We start from the raw sequence: 20,105 nt of genomic DNA, 5'->3' as shown, positions 1-20,105 counted from the left end.
ATGCAAAATTTTTGCTTCACCGTTTTGTTATAGAACGTTCTTTCGATTGCAGTTCACGCTGGACTTCTTGTTTTTCGCTTGACCTATATTGCTGTTATTCATAAATTGTTGTTATTCAGAAATTGCTGTTATTAAAGCGATTGTAAGATAATAGTACAGAGGTAATTAAAGCGATTGTACAATGCTCTGATAGCCGAGTGGTTAACGCTTCAGTTTGTTAACGGTTGCGAACCCCTCCTTGAACGGAAATCTTTGCACTCATAAAAATTATCTAGTCTACAACCCTCTCTGAATTAAATTACCCTGCCTGTCGTTTGAGAGCAATTTGTCCGTCGTTATTATGTTTAGGTCTACGAGGTTGCGTGTATGTTGAAGACAAGTTATCTAATTGGTCATCACATTTTTTTATGACATTGAAACATCCGGTAGTTCGTTTTTGCATACAACGATGAACAACTTCATAAAATATCTCACTCTGCTTGATTATAAATTTTTCCATTGGAAGTTTTGTCGAAGTGTCCAGAATCCGCGAAAAGTGTCACAACTTTTGCTGAATTATAGCTCAACAAATTTTTAGTGGTGAAAGTTAAATTGCCAAAAGTTAAGTTGGGAGTAATTTTGTCTGTATAAAACGTTCATACATGTATCCTGCAATTAAATTGCAAGGCTGGGGGTAAAGATTTTGAGCTGTAACTTCTGATATGAAGTTTGTCTCGAGCCTTGAAAATTGGTGCTAATGAACCAACCTGACTTTTTTCTTTATTTGAGACTCTTAACCGAGCAAATGCCAATTGTTAGTTTTCACGATTTCACCAGAACATCTGGTGTATCTCTACATGCAAGATCCGCAATATCAAGATCCTCAATTTTTTCATATTTGGGTTTTTTTCGTCATAATTGTTTGCATTGTTGGATGTTTATCAACAATCTTTTCATAAAGAGATCTAGAAAAATTGATAAAATCTTTACTTCGACATACTGTCTGGCGTTCAGAAAGAGCTCTGCTTAAAAATCAACCCAAAATATTTGGCCGTTGTTACCGTTGTAATTCGACTTTGAAAGAAAAGAATTGTCAAAAAGAGAAACTTATGGTTGGAACCTCGTGCAGGAAATTTGATGCAAAATTTCCATTTTCTTTCGTGCAGAGATAATCCAATTTGTAGTCTGACAACATATTACTTAAACCGTTGTTTTATATTCTAGAAATTTTAATACCTTAGATCGACAAATTTTTTACAATTTGTCCTAATTTTTGGCAATTTCTAATTTAGCTAATTTTGCAATACTCTCTTGGCATTACGAATTGTTAATCAACAGTTATTCATTGAGTGGAAAACCTCAAAATTTTTCAATACTTGAGTTGAAATTGGCTGCGATTTGTTTGGGGACGAAGGTTCCGATACCTTCACATCTGGATGCACCAGTTTTTCCTATTTTTGCCCAAAAAATAGTGAATAGTAAAAGGACGCTTTTGATTATTACGATTTGAGGTCAGCCAGGTTGCCATTGTGGCTATCAATAAATTTCTGGTCGGGGTTCGCATTAACATTGAATGATTTTCGAGAAAATTTTTGAAGTGAAGGATGAATTTGAGGTTTTTTTGTTAAATATTGATTATATGAAGTTTTTAAAATATGATCTGTTTACATATCACCTTTATGCAAAGAATTAAATATTGGTTTTGCGAAATTAAATGAGTTTATTTTCCCATTAAGATGTTAAAATTAACTCATGTTATTGAATAGTAAAAATTAAAATGTTCAGGTCTCTCATCTGCCTCTGAGTCGATAGAAGTGCTGTCCCTCATATCATCGGAGAAGTTGGGGTTGGGTGAATCCTACTACCAGGACTTCTCATCTCCCCCAAAACTCAATGTGCTGCATAAAGTTCTCGACAGTGCACGGGCATCGTCGTCCTCGAGCTCAGCCAACAATCAGCACTCACCCAACAGGTATGTTGGACTTATTGGCGACAGGCGTGCAAGAATCGCGGTCCAGGAAATTTCTCCAGGATCAAACTATGCAGATTGTATTCCATTATAGTCTTGGGTTTGTGCTATAAATCAAAATGAGCAGTTTGGCAATGATGCTGGAGCAAGTTATCTGAAAAAGTGATAAAAGTTTTTCGAAATTTAAGTTAACTTGCATCGCTAGAACTTCAAAAAAAGCGATGAATCTCGTTGAAGTGCTGTTTAAATTTTAGCGATGTTAAGGGTTTCATAATCCATATTATTTTAGCTCTGATTACGGCGTGGAAGAAGCAAGCTGTTCACCTCCCGATGAGACAGAAGAGATCACTTTGCATGCACCTGTTGACACGACTTCAGCTGTAGCCTCAGAACCATTACCACATCCACCCACTGACATTGTCTTGCGAGAAGAGGAGCATCATGGGGCGATCGATGAAGATAATAGCATCCAATCTAGCAATACTATTCCACAAGTACAAATATCAAATGTAACAGGTATGTCCATCTCTTGGATCAGCAATCCAGACACTAATGATAACATAAGTTGCTTTTTTCTTTAAAAAAGCTAAATTTTTGACTTTCGGTAGAATCTTTGATTGTGGAGTCTAAATCTTTTGAATATTGATAAAGTGACCAGGTTGAGTTGCAATTCGTGCCCTTATCAGGCGCTAAAAAATAACATTGACTTAACTATGCCTCGGTTATATGTAGTATAAATTTCTATTGACAATCAGTGTAGCTGTGGCCAAACAGTTCAACAATTTAGCTTAAACGTTATTTTCATATCCATTTGGGTGAGGAAGAAATTAATAGTAGAATCATGTTATAGTATCACCGGAACCGTCAACTGTGAGTATGGAGTCAAGTCAGACGTCAGTGAATGTCCAGTCATGGCTTATGATCAGCGAAACATCTTCCACCACACAGTCGTCTCATTCACCCCAGCGAACCAACAGTCCCACTAATAACACCAATACAAACCAGCAACCATTATTAACAACTGCACCATCCGTTTTCCAGCCAGATTTGTTACCGGTTACTGATGAGTTTACCCCCACTTTGGAACCGATTTCGACAAGCGTCAGTTCCCATTTAAGCGCCAACTCAGAATACAGCAGCTCATCGACTGTTGAGTTAAGAGCGGTAACGCCTCCCGACATTCAACAAATGACAGCTCTCAATTACAATCCAGCAAGCAATAGCGAGTCATTGCATGTTTTACCTGATGTTCAATTGAACACATCTTTGCATCACATTGAAGAAGGATTTCCAGAGCCTCAAATTCCAGACTTAACGAACTCTTCAAGAGAGCGTCCAGATATCTTTCCATCGGATGATGCTTCAGAATTGTCACGACCAAACCAGAATGTAGACCTGGTTGTCCAGGAATTGGACGTCATACGAGCAGTTGATGAAAACACACATCGGCTATCCGAGTTGCAAGCAGAAGATTCAGTTCCTGGAAACGAAGAATTCCAGGCATTGAGGGATGTCCATCAAGATATCCAACCGAACGCCATTGATGTTGTAGTTCAAGAACTGGACGTTGTCCAGAGCATGGAGCAAAGCTCTAGCAATGCTGTTACATCTTTAGATATACTACCGACTAATTTGGACAGAGAAAGTGCCTCACAAGAAGAGCCTAATATTATCAGAACTGAACATGAATCTGTGCCCATTGAGGAGAGAGAGGATCAAGGCGCAATGGAACCCATGCCGGTAGATTTAACATCACAGCAAATGAGCATTTTGAATGACTTGCCTACAACGACCATGGATCGGACAGGCGCTAATGTGGCATCAATGTACTCGGAAATGACAGAAAGCCAGGTACATAACGATTTTCAACGCATCTAAGTTTCTTATTAATAGCCGCCTCATCTTCTCAGCCGGCTATTATAGCGCTCCTATTTTTTTTTACAATTCAAAGAATTTGAATTGTATTGGGGCGCTGTCTTTTTTTTTAAGGTCTGTTCACACATTTTCATGATTTTTGAAGTCAAATTGGAGTAGTGATTTTGGTCACGCCGAAACAGGAAATGGAGCGAAAAAGCGAGTGGTTTTGCGGCGTGAAATTTTTTCGCTCTAATTTTAAAGTAGAGTGAGAATACGGTGTTTGAACAAAAATTCGCTTTATCGGTAGTGGTTTTTTGTTCACATGCGGCAATTTCACTTTGATTTTTACTGTTTTTTCGATTTTTTGGATCGGATTTTTTTCTAAATGGTTTTTCCAAACCATTCATAGTCCGTTCTAGGTCTAGTTTTCTGTTTAGTCAATGAAAATTCTTTGAATTGTACGTCAGGACTTGTCCTGCTATGTTTTTTTACTTCGTCGAATAAAAAAATTTTTCGCTTTACCTCATTTTGCCGCTTTTTCAACATTTTGCGTGATATCTTTTTGACTTCTCTAGACTAGTTTCTCTCTTCTCTCATTCTGCTAAAAGTGATTTTGAACATCAGTTGCTCAGCAAAGCAATTCAAAATGAACAAAGTCAGTATAAAAATTGAAGTCAGAAGTAGAAACGGGATAAACCCATAAAGCCCAATTTTAGATGCCCGCTATTTGAACGTCGTTCCTATAAGTCTTAGTTACCATCTCTAATGCTTATTGGTATTGATAGTAGCCCTTGTAGCCTCTCTCTAAGAAACAGAAGTACGTTATCTTCAACTACGAAATGCCATCAAAATAAATCGGACTTAAAAAATGTTTTTGTACAAAAATATATTTTTTTTCAATATCTTCTATTCTTTCAATCCCAATCATGCTTATTGGAATCAACGGCGGCTATTTTCCGGCAATCTGCCGGGTATGTTTAGTTGTTTGAGGCCATTCACGTTTTTGTGATGCCTGACGATGTTCGTCTGTTTCAGGTGCGCAACGGAGAAAGAACTGCAATAATTGACGAACTCTTAGAAGTGAGTAAATCTTGAAGGTCATACTACTATTATTTGACACAGGATTGCGAAGTACTAAGGAGCCTGTTTTATTGCGCTAAAATAAATTTTTGACAATTGTCTTGTCTTCTTTTTGCGTGACCATTTTGACTTGTGGTGACTTCTTCATGAACGCTGTTATAAAGACATGCGTTTGTACTCCCTCATCCTGTGTAAGTAGTTTATTATCTTGATTTTAAATCTCTCTTGTTTGATCGATTGTATACTTAACTTTTCATGTGTAGGTAGAGACTAAAATAGTCTTGAGCAATTATTCCGACATTAGTCTGGCACGTTTCATCGGACTGGCTTGTTTCGCATTTCTTAATATTCAGAAGATATTGCTGTATTTAACAGAAGATCCAAAACTTGGAGGAGACAATACAGGCGAGAGAGCAGCAGCTATTTGCAGTCAACAAGAGGGCCACGGATGCGCAGGAGGAAAACGAGGAGCTTAAAAGGTATGTAACATTTGTGGAATCATTAAGTTTTGCGGACCCAGCAATACGAGCTTTGTTGCCATTAGGAATATACTTATGGTTCCGTAGCGAACAGGACCTATTGAACTTGATATTTAAACTTTAGAATTTTTTTCTACTTGAACGTACAAAGTAAAAGCTCTGTAAAATTTCGGAATGAATTTTTTATAGCCAACTTGAGATTCAATTCGGCAGAATGGACGAAGAGGTTGGTAGGTTGTCTGAAGCACATCAGCTGGAATTAAACACAGTCACAATCAAGTACAACTCCAGTCAACAGAGGCTAAGAGAGCTGGAGAAACAGATGAATGACTTAAAATCCGCCTCGTGAGTGTCTCAATTGTTTGTTGTTCTCGAATGAATCGAATTTATCAGTCGTCGATGGATTTGGGAATTTTTTCGCCAAAACATTATAGCTGCGACGCTATAAGCTCAGTGTGGCTATATTGCGGTGTTCTTGGTTTTTTAACAACCCAAATGATTGATTATTTGCTCTTGAACGAAGTTCATAGCAATTATTGTAAACATGTGTGTTTTTTATGCAAAATTTTCGCTTGACAGATTTGACTTTGCGAGTGACTTTTACGCCATTGACTTTTTGCTTTTCGCGTGATCTAAAATTCTCTCTATCACAATTTCAAGCAGCTGAACTCAATTGGCGGCAATTTAATACTAAAATTCAAATGAAAAGTGCGCCGAAACTGGTGCCATTTTTTACTTTAAGTCTTAATAGTGGTATATGTTAACCTCTAATGTGGTTATTTGAAGCGCAATATTGAAATTCTTAGTCCCATTTAGGCTCCCCCTCCCCGACTGAAGCAGGCTGCAGTGGATTAGAGCTCCCACTAGTCTTTCGAGAGCATATCTTCCGACGTTTAGTCGGTTATGTTTGTATTAGGGCGCTGTCTATTTACGACTCGGAGAGGCAGTATGGTTTTCCCTTTTTTAACGACTCGAAAAGGCTTTGATTTTCTGGGTTTTGTGAAAAGTGAGCGCTCAAGAAAGCCCCAATTTCGGGGAGTGAATTAGTTGAATAAGTTTGAAAAAGCTGTATCGGTGAACAAATTCGAAGAGCAGTGAAAAGTGTCATTTTGTCCATGCCTTCTTTTGAAATAGAGAGATATGTAGGTGTGCAAAAATTTCTCACTCAGCGAGCTATTTTTTTTGCTCACGTGCTGCTTTTTCACGCTTTTTTTGTTTTTTGAGATTTTTTGTCAAAAAGGTTTTTTTTTAGGCTCAAGGTATAATTTTCAGATTATTTTATAGCGTTTTGAAGGTTTTTGAAACTAAAGGGAAAGTTCCGCTTATTTGAAGCTTTTTCAACTACTTTTAAGGCTTTTTTAAGCGATTTTTGGACCATTTGCTTTTCCTTTTATCTGTAATTCAAATTCAGCCTAAAACTCGTAAAAAGTTTTGATTACAAATTAAATCCTTGGTACCAATATTTTTTTCCGAATTTTTACAAATAAAAGTTATTCCGATTTTTCTCAATTTCTTAGACCTTTTCCCTTTATTTCAAAATTAGAGGTGATTGGGTGCTTGTCTTGGCTTGTTCAAAGTTGAGTAAGCTAATTAATTGTCTCAATTACATGGAATGTGTTCCATTTGAGTTTGTACTTGTACAAATTGAAAATGTCAATGAATTTTCTCAATTTTTCTTTAATTAATGCCTCTTTTTTGTGATTTGATACTAACTGTCATTAACACTTAAATTTCTGAAAGGCTGTTTTTGTTGAATACCGCTACGAGGCGTTCCGAAATTCTTCCAGCTATGTTTTTTGATGGCTAATTTTGTCGTTTTGTATTTGAATCAGGAAGTGAAAATCGTGAGTGTTTAAAGTAAATGGCTGAAGAGAACAGCAGAGAGAAAAGTTGTTTTCTGGTTGATCCGCATTTTTGAGAACTAGAAAAGCAGGTGTTAAATTCTTTCAACTTTTGTTCACGTGCGGTTTTTATCACCAGTTTTTTCAGTTTTAAGTCCCAAATTTTTCTGTCAAAGTTGTCTGTCTGAATAATCTAAACTAGTAGAAATCCGTTCGGAATCATTTTGAGCCATCTGAAGCAAAAATTAAATTTTTAGATTCAATTTTGAGCAGCTTCTTTTAACGCTTTTTTGTGCCATTTTGGACGCTTTTAGCAGTTTTTGTGCTGTTCCTCCATCATTTTTATAGCATTTAGCAGTCTGTGCTTAAAATATTTGTCTACAGTTTTTGCCGTCTTTTGATTTCATTGAATTTAATTGTATTTAACTTTAGCCCGGATGTCAAGTTTGGTGTTTAAAAAATCAAAGCTCAATTTTTCACCGTGTTGAAAGATCTTTAGTTGCTCTTGCGATGATATCAGTCCTGTGGTCTTTTTTATTGGTCCTTTTGCTTGACCGATTTTTTGTCCCACCCTTTTCAATTTTCGTCCTCAAAATGGGACGAGCAGGCAAAGCACAGAGGTCATTAAATGGCAGAGCAGCTCTGTTAGAACTTAGCGCCTTAATGGTCTCTAGGTATGCGATTCACTGAAACTGTTTTGAGGAGACAATTTCATGGTGTGTAGTGGTTTTTAATTTAAGATGTTTGATTAATCTGAAAGTTCGGTTAACCACATTAGCCGGTTATGTTTATTAATAGCCGCGAAGCGATAGCTGAGGCTATTATTGGCCTTCTCTTGGATTTTTTATTTCGTCAAGATTTTTGTTACGACCATATGACGTCACAGTCACTTCAAATCTGCTTTTTGTTTATTCGTTCCGGCAACTTCAACTGAATTGCGTGCGATATCATTTTTCACTCCTAGTGCGCGAGTTTTGTTCATTTGCGTGCTTAAGTTTCTGGTCACACGTGACTTACCTCACTCTCAATAATGAATTCCTTGCTCTAAAATTTACTTTTTTGCCTTAACTCAAAGAGATAAGGTAAACTGAGTACTTGTCACTCTAATTGAAGGTTATTTAAGAGCAGCTAATAGTTGTGCAGATTCTTAATTAAAATTTAACATCTCAGCTCTTAATGAAAAGAAAACGTTTTTTTGTCTGTCTTTTTTACTCTTTTTTGAGACTACAGATCTATGAAGCTATTGCGGCTAATTTCTGGCAATCTGCCAGCTATGTTTGATTAATAGCCTTTCAATGGCTATCATGTAGGCGCCCTCCTTTTAAATTCGCTTTACCTTTTGATGACCTTTTTCGTTTTACATAAGTCATGATTTTCACGACTTACCTTTTCACGACTTCTGACTTGCCCCGCTCAATCTTTCAACTAAATGGTTTTTAAATTCTCTCACGTATTGAATTTCGTAATTTAGTCAATATGATCAAAGTCAAAAGAGCAAAATCAAAAGAAACGGAATAAACATAAAAGCCGGTCATTAAGCTGTATTGCGATAGTTCAGCAAAGTTCATTAAAGCGATTGCTAACAGACATTTTCCTTTTTTTTCTGTTTCAATCCCATTATGCGTCAAGCGGGTCAACGGCGGCTATTTTCCGGCAACTCACCGGCTGCGTTTTCATATTTTGTATCTTTCAGATCTCTCTCGTCGCAGTTGCAGTTCTCGTTGGCAGAGAAAGATGCGGTGATTGAAGAAATGAGGAGAGAGGGAGAGAAACTTGCACAGGAGGAGTACAAAAAGAACAGTGTCATCAAGAAACTCAAGGCTAAAGAGAAGGAACTTCAGACCAGTCTGGACAAAACAAAGTAAGAATATTGGTCCTTGGGCTTTTTGTGGAGTAAAAAATATATTACAGCTGAATCTAATTAGACTGAAGTATGATAGCGAGAATATCAGAATAAGTTTGTGTGCTGTCTCACAAAATATGTTTATACGAGCTCTGCAATGGTTGAAACGTCAGGCAGTGAGGCTCAAATTTTTGCTCTTCGTGATAAAGGTAAGATATCGGTAATTCCATTTCCCTGCTCAGTGTTACGTCTTACGTATATCCCCCAGTGCTACCAGGGTGCTCCGGAGCAAGGATGCTAGCATGGTGCTATACATAGTTTGGCTATATGGTGTACAAGCCAGGATATGATACTAGATGACATAAACGGAAATGACCTTGGCCATTGACCTTACCTGCATTGCATTAGCTGCTCAAGTTAATCTTCTCTTTAGGCAATCTTTGGACGAAAAGACAGAGGAACTTGAATCGTACACTGATAGTTTCACAAAACTGCAACAGAAAGTGGCAGAACAGCGAGACACGATCAACCAGATGAACTCGACCATGACAAAGAACGAGTTGCAATTGGTCAGGAAGAACAACGAGACTGAAGAGTTGACTGAGAAGACAAATGCATTGCAGAATAACTTGGATTCAGTCTTTAGGGAGCTGAGAGAATGTCAACAACAGTTGGCTGACAAGGAGGCTAAGTTTGCCCAGTCACAAGCTGTTGTCAATGAGGAAATATTGCAGGTAGGTGTAATTGTCTATCATCGGCGCGATATTCGTATCAATTTTCTGTGCTGAACAAGAAATTCGAGTTGCAGTAAAGACAGTCGAAGATTTGTGGAATGAAACGTCATTAACTCCGACCTTCTCTGAACATGAGCAAAAATGGTCCAACTCCATTGATTGAATGAGTTAAAGTAGCACTACTTCAGGAGAAAGAAGAAGCCCTGAAAGCTGCTGAAGTCAGGTGGGCAGAAGAGAAGGAACTGATGACGCAACAGCTGCAAGATGCAGGTACTTCTGCAGCCAGGATGGAACAGGCAGCTACCAGAAGGGAGAACCTCTTGAAAGACGAGATCAAAGATCTACAAATGGTGAGTTTTCTAAACACATTACTTTGTCTAAACACAACAGTTTTATGTCTTGAAAGAAGATTTAGCTAGGACTAAGACATGTCCAAGGAATCCACAAACGGATCTAAAGTAATTTGGGAGTCCTCGATTGTGAACGAGAACAGAAATTAGAGAAAACAGCCTCAGTGAGCAATAAGTATTACTAAAAGCGGTGCCTCGGCTTATCAGAGAATATTAGACTAACAAATAGCCACATGCGTACTTGCATTCTGTTGTCGCTGAATGCTTTCCTTCAACGGTCTGAAGTTAAAAAAGAGAAAGTTTTTACTTCACTTTTCAATAGCCGCAAAGCGATAGCTGGGGCTATTATTGGGCGTATCCTGTTTTTTTTTTAAAAAAATAATTCAAAGATGTTTTAAAGATCTTTTTAATTGCTCTTGAACAAAGTTCATAGCAATTATTGTAAACATGTTGGTCTTTTTGAACTAATTTTTCGCTTGACCATTTTTCGCTTTTTCTTGAACATTCTTTGACTTCTCAAGTGACTTTTTCACGCTTTCGTTCTTCAGTTTTGAGTGATCTCTATTGCTCTCACTCCGAAGTAAAGCTTGTTGCTAATATAAAGTCGGTTGCAGCTTAGCAAAAACAAGGACCCGATAGCCGAGTGGTCAGTGCAGCTGGGTAAGGATCGGGAGGTGAGTGGTTGGAATCCCGGCGAGGTCAAATGTTTTTTTAACCGGCTGTCATTCGAGAGCAATTCTTCCGACATTAGTCGGGGTTTATGTTTTAAAGATCTGTTCACAATTTTTCATGATTTAAGTTAAATTGAAGTGATGATTTTGGTCGTCAGTGAGTGGTTTTGCGGCGTAATTTTTTTTTCGATCTGTTTGAGTAAAGTGCGTGGTTTTCTGTTCACATGTGGCATTTTGACATTGATGTTTCAGGTTTTTACTATTTTTTAACTGATTTTTTTTCTAAATAGGTTTCCCAGTCCATTCATAGTCAATTCTAGGTGTAGTTCTTTTGTTTAGTCGAATACAATTATTTGAATTGTGTCAGGGCTTGTCCTGCTATGTTTTTTACAACCATATGACGCCACAACCACTTCAAATCTGCTTTTTGTTCTTTCGTTCATGCAATTTCAACTGAATTGTGTGCGTGACGTCATTTTTCACTCTAAGTGGAGCGAGTTTTTTTCTTTCGCGTTATTAAGATTTTGATCACACGTGACTTAAATCACTCTCAAAATGACACCCTCAATCTGAAATTGACTTTACCTTAATTCAAAGAGATAGGGTCAAGTGAGTGCTTGATACTCTAATTGAAGGTTTTTTTAGGAGCAGCTGATAGAAGCAGCAGTAATTTGGACAGATTCCTAATCAAAATATAACGTTTTAGCATTTTAGAAAAGTATCTTTTTTGGTCTGTTTCTTGAGACTGCTGATCTACCAACCTATTGCGGATATTTTCTATCAATCTGCCAGCTATGTTTGTGAAATACACCAACAAAAAGCGAGCACAGATAACGAGGTCACCCGGATCCTCTGTTTCAATATGCCCCAAAATAATTTAATATCAATTATGCGATATTAATCGCAATCAAATACTTCAAAATCAATTTACTGGATACTGATAATTCTAACAATTGGAAGAATGTTTTGCAAGTGACGCATTAAGTTGCCCTTCATGCGGGCCGCTCAAATTTCATTAAATTTGAAAAGTTGCTATTTTTTGAATGTTATGAATGGTTAAATAGGGGTTCTTCATTTCATGACCAAAATTTATTCTTTCAATATATCGTACGTTTAGCACCCCGATACCTAAGTGGTTGCCTCTTAATCTATCATTTACTCAAGGGTTCTTGAACGCGATTCAGATCAGTACATTTTGCTAAGTAGTATAAAAAAAATGACTAGAACCTCAACGGGGGGGGGGGGGGGGGGGACGGACACTTTTGGAAGCCTGATTTTCTCGGCCCAACAACACCGGGGTGGGACGTCTAATTTTTTTTGAAATTTGAATAAAATGTCCCCCCTATATTACATATTTACATATATACATATACACAATATATACATACATGCGTATATATGTATATATATGTATATGTATGTATGTATGTATGTATGTATGTATGTATGTATGTATGTATGTATGTATGTATATATGTATATATGTATGTAGGTATATATGTATGTATGTATGTATGTATGTATGTATGTATGTATGTATGTATGTATGTATGTATGTATGTATGTATTATGTAAATGTATATATGTATATGCATGTATATATGTAACGTGTATATGTATATATGTATATGTATGTATGTATACATGTATGTATGTATGTATGTATGAATTATGTATATGTATTTATGTATATGCATGTATAAATGCATTGTGTATACGTATATATGTATATGTATGTATGTATGTATGTATGTATGTATGTATGTATGTATGTTTGTATGTATGTATGTATGTATGTATGTATTATGTATATGTATATATGTATATGCATGTATATATGCATTGTTTATACGTATATATGTATATGTATATGTTTGTATGTATGTATGTATGTATGTATACATGTATGTATGTATGTATGTATGTATGTATGTATGTATGTATGTATGTATGTATGTATGTATGTATGTATGTATGTATGTATGTATGTATGTATGTATGTATGTATTTATTATGTATATGTATATATATGCATGTATATATGCATTGTGTATATGTATATATGTATATGTATGTATGTATGTATGTATGTATGTATGTATGTATGTATGTATGTATGTATGTTTGTATGTATGTATGTATGTATGTATGTATGTATGTATGTATGTATGTATGTATGTATGTATGTATGTATGTATGTATGTATGTATGTTTCTATGTTTGTATGTATGTACGTGTGTATGTATGTATGTATTATGTAAATGTATATATATATATATATATATATATATATATATATATATATATATGTATATATATGTGTATATGTATATATGTATATGTATGTATGTTTACATGTATGTAGGTATGTATGTATGTATGTATGTATGTATGTTTGTGTGTATTGTTGTATGCATGTATGAATGTATCTGTGTATGTATATGTATGCATGTATGTGTATGTGAGTATCTATATATGTATGTATGGATGTATGTATACATACACACATTCATACATACATACATACATACATACATACATACATACAGATATCAAGAAAAACAAGTTTTTACCTAAGTATGTACACAATTATAGTCATAATCACCTATGTCTATAAATGCATACATAAATTGGTTAAAACAACAGTAAAACAACTAACCTGTTAGTAGATGTATAAAATCATTAATGATATATTAATTGGAGAGTCATCAGATCATGCCCAAACATGTTCAGGGTCACAAAACTTTCCAAAATAAATTGACCAATCGGAGTGCTTGATTTATTATTCAAGTTGACAACCAATCAGAATTGAAAGATTTATAAACAAAAACTCTAGACGCTCACGTTCAGTAAACAGTAAATAATTAACACAATAGGAACAAAAGACATCAAGCTCATTCATGAGAAAGTTTTATCACTGAGAGGTAACATAAATTATACACACATATCTTATCGACAATTATATTTCGTAGCTGCTTGTTCTTTGTTAGATCCAGAAGTTGACGGAGAAATAGCACTTAAATTTAGACCCTATGGTGGTTTCATTGGAATTGATAATTCAAGACTAGATCCTTTATTGAAACGGAGCAAAGTGCTACGACTTCATGCTGCATTGCATGACGCCGCTGGATTTATAAAAGATTGCCGAAACAAAGGCCCTGGATATGTTTACGCTTTCCGTTACTCACCAGTAAACAATTGTCTTTTTGGACACCTGACAGGAATATTATTCATTCTATCAGTGAAAATTTTTCATTCAAAATTGTTGTGTGAATTGGAATGCTAGAAAATTTTGGCAGCAAAACCACAAATATTATTGTCCTCGATCTCAAAGGTTTCAAACTCAAGTCACTTGGATTCATTATAAAAGAACTCAGTTTGTGTTCCAGTTACAACGATACAATATTTTTCAAACCGCCGCTTAAATTCGGTAATTTACCCGCACACGATAGACAAACTGTTATTTGGCTGACCAATAACCTACACGGTCTTGATTGGGACGAAGGTGATATACCTTGCTGTGATTTGGAAACAATCTGTCTGAGTTTCAGTTTCCGATTCACACGAAAAAAATTTTTTGCCAAAGGCATTGAAAAGTGTGAGCTCCTCAGTAAGCTTTTACAAAAAACTGTTTATAATCTGGAGGATCTAAATTGTCCCCGAATCTCAGAGATAATATCAGAAGAACAAGTTCCCTCCTGTTATCATCGTTCAAACTTTCGTTCAACAAACGATCAATTATCAAATCACTGCGCGGAACGTAAAGCAAGAATATTTTCACAGTGGACACAAAGTGATGCACAGAGAAGACACGGCAACATTTACAACTTATCTGTCAGACAACTTGAAGATTTTCACTTGCTTGACTCCACTTGACGATCAGCCGATTGTAATATTCAACAGAGTTCAGGATCCCTCTCCACCAATACAGAATAATTTTTTAAGTGATCAACAGAACCGAGCGAACTATCTCAACAATAAGCCAAACACAGCACAACCGCGTTACAACTCGCTTTATAGCGCAGCAGCAAAGCGTTATTTTGCAACCATTACTCTTTCTCCCGACGAGCTAGACAGCTTTCCTGCCCGTGATAGATAATTTCTATCACTTCCAACTGTACATAAAAAATAAACAGAGCTCGAGAACATCGGAATCAGTTCAATTATGGCTATGAACCAAACAAACCAGAAGCCTATGCAGTACCCCAAAGAGCAGCGAATCCCACGTTGGAAGCAATGGGCGGACAAAAAAGTTCCTCAATTTAGATTGAAAAAAACACCACCAGAACGTGAGATATCACTTAATGAGATGCCGAATGAGTTGCGGTTATATGTCTTGGAGCACCCCGAAGTTGAAAAAGTCTGCAATCAACCATCGTTCGAGGAAAATGACTCATCAACCGTTTGTTATAAACTAGAGATAAGTCATATTAAAGGTTTCAATTTGTTTGAGTTCTGGTACATGAAACAGTTGCCCAGTAAATAATTCAAATTTACATTTTATATCATCCTTGTTTCAATTCATTTTTCAATTAATTATTGTTCTCCAATGAATCAAAGAGACTAGGCTGACGCCGGTATCAGTAATTTAGTCTTTGATGTGAACAACAAAAAGAGGCCCCCATGTCGTTGTTGTGGCACTCAACAGTGCCAAGGTCCGAAGTAATATTTTTTGTTCAAGTTAGTATCATTGTCTTAATGATCATTCTTTGCTTCTCTATGCTCTTTCTATTATCAGAAAGCTGTGAAGAGAAATCAATTTGGATTGCTCTCTTATCGAGTTTAGTTGGTTACATTTTACCTAATCCCAAACTATGAACAAAGTTATTCTTACACATGACAGGGTATTCATGTCTATTGTAGGACCAAGTGGTTGTGGTAAAACAGAACTCTTATTTCGAATGCTAAAAGGTTGGACCTTTTATCCACGCTTAGAAGAAATTTATTATTTTTACAAAGAGTTCCAACCACTTTTCAAAGATATGCAACGAGTTATACCAGGGATTGAGTTTCTAAAATACTCAGGCTTTGATATAACAAAAAATCTATCACATTGTCTGCTTATCTATGACGATTCATGTGAAGAAATCTTCAACGATAAAGAATTTGTAAAAATAGCTACCTCAGGACGTCATTGCAAATTACATGTTATATACGTCAAGCATAATTTGTTCCATCAAAGCAAATGGTCCAGAGCCATTGATCTGAATACAACACACGTAATATTATTCAAGTCGCTTCGTGACATTCAACAAATTGAATATCTTGGAAAACAGTTGAATTGTCTCCAACTGATAAAAGAAGCATACAAACTAGCAACTGCGGAGCCCTTTGGACATTTGATGATTGATCTCGACCCAAAAACCAGTCAGGGTTTACGTTTTTCATCGCAACTAATTGGACCGGATCCTTCTATTTTTTACATTTCGTCCCCTGAAGCAGTCCCCTGAAGCAGTCCCCATTGTAATTACAATTACAAATGAAAAAGAAACATTTGCTTATGCTCAAGCAATGGGCAAATAAGAGGAATGAGAACACAGCTCAAATAGAAATATTACATCAGGGCGATTTCATTTGGTTCTTGAGTGACTGTGTGATGAACGTGCTCTCTGGAGTTGTACCAATCAATAAAGTTGAATTAAAAAAATTCGAGAAACCACTACGTAAACTTGCAGACAGGCGAGTTGAAAAAAGTGAGAGAATCAAAATTTTTCGATCAGATTCTGGAATTCGTCTAATTAAACTGATTGCGTTACCTTGTATTGCTTTTCTGGAGCAAAATGCACACTGAAGAGTTTGTGCTAATTCCTCGTCAAATGTATGCGAATGAACAACCTCAAATTGCTCAACTTCTCAACAATAAAAATGTCCGAGAGAAAGCAAAACAAATATCACTGTTGCAAAGAAGCAAGTCTCCACCAGCACCTTCTACCACGCAACACCAGACCGATAATATTTTGGAGAATATCAAAGATGAGTTGAATGAGACTAGAGATGACAAAATTGATACAAAAATTTCAACTGAAATCAGGGAGCGAGTTTTGAGAGATATTAAACACCTTGATAGAAAAAAGTTTGAAAAAGCGGGCATAATATTGGAAAAAATAGAAGAGTCAGAATCTCTATCGCTGGATCAGACATCAAGACTAATGGTTAATAAGTCAAGCACGGGAATTCTTGTCGCAGATTTTCTTTACGATCTACAACAAACAACATCTAAGCTTTCACTTGAACAGTACAAAGTCCTGACCTTTCTAGATATCAGTTCACAATTAACTTGTAATACATACGCAAAAAAATTTCTTGCCTTATCACTAAACGAAAAGTTACGGTTGTTTGAGGATGAACCAGAAAACGAAGAAGAGTCTCGAGAACAGAAGAATCAAAAGCTTCTGGCGACGATGAAGGAAGCTTTGAAGATGCAAAAGACGAAATCCAACCGTCTAGCTCGTGGACCAATTACTTCCTCTCACGTTAAACAATTGAACAAATCGTACACAAAAGGTAGTGCAGCTTTTGGTAGCATTGCTAACTTGAAGAAAGCCAGTGGTTTACCAAGATCCAAAGTGGTTCAATACCTTCAGTCGAAAGCCCCATACACAAAATACAAACAATTCAGAAAAACTTTTCCGAGACTAAAAGCTGTTGCATACAGAATAAACGAAATCTGGTCTGTCGATGTGGCGTATATGGATAAAATTGCCCAACACAACAATGGAGTCAAATATTTACTGGTGGCTGTTGATGTTTTATCGCGATACCTACGGGTGCAACCAATGAAAGCTTTATATGCAAAAGATGCTGTTGAAGCGTTCAAAAAAATGATCAAACAGAAAAAACCAGAAAGGGTTTGGACAAACAAGGGATCCGAGTTTAAAGGTGAATTCAAAACATTTTGTGAAAAGAAGGAGATTCATTTATATACAACAGAAAACGAAACCAAGTCGGCATTTGCTGAGAGGAATATTCGATCGCTCAAAAACATTATTCACAAATACCTGGAGGAAAATTGGACTTGGACTTATATTAAGGAATTGCCCAAGTTTGTAAATACTATAAACAGTCGTGTTAATCGTGTTACCCAACTTGCACCTAATAAAACTTTTAAAAAAACATGAGCCGTTTCTAATATCCCTAGCAATTAGCACAAAAAAGTACAAGCTGAAATACGAAGAAGGAGACCTGGTTCGGATTGCAAAGCCAGACGAAATATTTAGGAAAGGTTATAAACAAAATTACACAGACGAAGTCTTCACAGTATTCAAGGTTGCCACCCTCAGTCCACCAACATACAACCTTATAGACGCAAACAACGTTATAATTGAAGGTAAATTTTAGGAACCAGAATTAGTCCAAGTGAACGTCATTCCTGTCGAAGACTAAACATGAGTATTAATAAAGAATTTACTATTGATTTGATATCGAATGCATCAATGGGAATTTTTACCAATAATACTATGGCCAAGTTTCGAAATCAACTTGCCCAACCATTACAGTTAGATGGAGATGCCCTTGCTTCAATATCATTTCCATCAAACATTAATAATGTAAACTCAGCCGAAATAGTTGCGTATGTCAGTTCTGGCGCTGAACTTGATGCTTCACATAACCGCACCGAACAACTTCGAAGAATTCGCAAAGGTATATACAACAGTTCAGAAGAGCTTCTGGAAGAAATTTTTCGAATCGCTCAATTGAAACAGTTTGACTATGATTTTAACACTGTAACGCAAAAGTTAGTTTTGAAATTTGGACCTAACGAAGGTTTGTCATTCGAAGATGAAGAAGCACCCAGTATTCTTGGTTTTGAAAGGAATAAGAGACATTTCGAATCATGGTTTTATTCATATTGGTTACAAGTCAGATAATGCAGGCAACTCTTTGAACCGACATGTTGATATTATGTTGATATTATGTTGATGTTGAGATTCTCCAGTTGATATTACTTGCGGATCACAGTTAATATTTGTATACATTGATATAATTGAACATCAGAACGTTGGTGATGTGAAAGCTCCGGTAATAAAAATCATTGAGTCTGAAAGACGTTTGAGAAACGGTAGCTGTGAAGAGAAATCATTTTGGATTGCTCTTATCGAGTTTAGTTGGTTACTTTTTTACCTAATCCCAAACTATGAACAAAGTTTTTCTTACACATGACAGGGTATTCATGTCTATTGTAGGACCAAGTGGTTGTGGTAAAACAGAACTCCTATTTCGAATGCTAAAAAGTTTGACCTTTTATCCACGCTTTGAAAAAATTTATTATTTTTACAAAGAGTTCCAACCACTTTTCAAAGATATGCAACGAGTTATACCGGGGATTGAGTTTCTAAAATGTTCAAGCTTTGATATAACAAAAAATCTATCACATTGTCTGCTTATCTATGACGATTCATGTGAAGAAATCTTCAACGATAAAGAATTTGTAAAAATAGCTACCTCAGGACGTCATCGCAAATTACATGTTATATACGTCAAGCATAATTTGTTCCATTAAAGCAAATGGTCCAGAACCATTGATCTGAATACAACACACATAATATTATTCAAGTCGCTTCGTGACATTCAACAAATTGAATATCTTGGAAAACAGTTGAATTGTCTCCAACTGATAAAAGAAGCATACAAACTAGCAACTGCGGAGCCCTTTGGACATTTGATGATTGATCTCGACCCAAAAACCAGTCAGGGTTTACGTTTTTCATCGCAACTAATTGGACCGGATCCTTCTATTTCTTACATTTCGTCCCCTGAAGCAGTCATTACAACAATTACAAATGAAAAAGAAACATTTGCTTATGCTCAAGCAATGGGCAAATAAGAGGAATGAGAACACAGCTCAAATAGAAATATTACATCAGGGCGATTTCATTTGGTTCTTGAGTGACTGTGTGATGAACGTGCTCTCTGGAGTTGTACCAATCAATAAAGTTGAATTAAAAAAATTCGAGAAACCACTACGTAAACTTGCAGACAGGCGAGTTGAAAAAAGTGAGAGAATCAAAATTTTTCGATCAGATTCTGGAATTCGTCTAATTAAACTGATTGCGTTACCTTGTATTGCTTTTCTGGAGCAAAATGCACACTGAAGAGCTTGTGCTAATTCCTCGTCAAATGTATGCGAATGAACAACCTCAAATTGCTCAACTTCTCAACAATAAAAATGTCCGAGAGAAAGCAAAACAAATATCACTGTTGCAAAGAAGCAAGTCTCCACCAGCACCTTCTACCACGCAACAAGACACGCAACACCAGACCGATAATATTTTGGAGAATATCAAAGATGAGTTGAATGAGAC

At 36.2% G+C, this 20,105-nt stretch overlaps 1 protein-coding gene across 2 annotated transcripts in view; it reads left to right on the top strand.

Annotated features, from left to right (window-relative positions):
• LOC142345801 (TATA element modulatory factor-like) overlaps positions 1–20,105 on the top strand; it is a 128,378-nt gene that overhangs the window by 2,185 nt on the left and 106,088 nt on the right. For both annotated transcript variants that reach the window (XM_075398167.1, XM_075398166.1), the window contains exons 3-11: positions 1,765–1,951; positions 2,238–2,464; positions 2,799–3,799; positions 4,841–4,885; positions 5,261–5,364; positions 5,554–5,709; positions 8,899–9,066; positions 9,482–9,782; positions 9,971–10,132. In XM_075398167.1, coding sequence (XP_075254282.1) covers positions 1,765–1,951; positions 2,238–2,464; positions 2,799–3,799; positions 4,841–4,885; positions 5,261–5,364; positions 5,554–5,709; positions 8,899–9,066; positions 9,482–9,782; positions 9,971–10,132 — 2,351 coding nt within the window. The remainder of the gene's footprint in view (positions 1–1,764; positions 1,952–2,237; positions 2,465–2,798; positions 3,800–4,840; positions 4,886–5,260; positions 5,365–5,553; positions 5,710–8,898; positions 9,067–9,481; positions 9,783–9,970; positions 10,133–20,105) is intronic.

This window comes from Convolutriloba macropyga, chromosome 9, assembly GCF_964194025.1.
Source record: "Convolutriloba macropyga chromosome 9, txConMacr16.3, whole genome shotgun sequence".
NCBI lineage: Eukaryota > Metazoa > Xenacoelomorpha > Acoela > Convolutidae > Convolutriloba > Convolutriloba macropyga.
The sequence above is the reverse complement of the archived record's forward strand: the minus strand, read 5'-3'. Positions and strand labels throughout refer to the sequence as shown.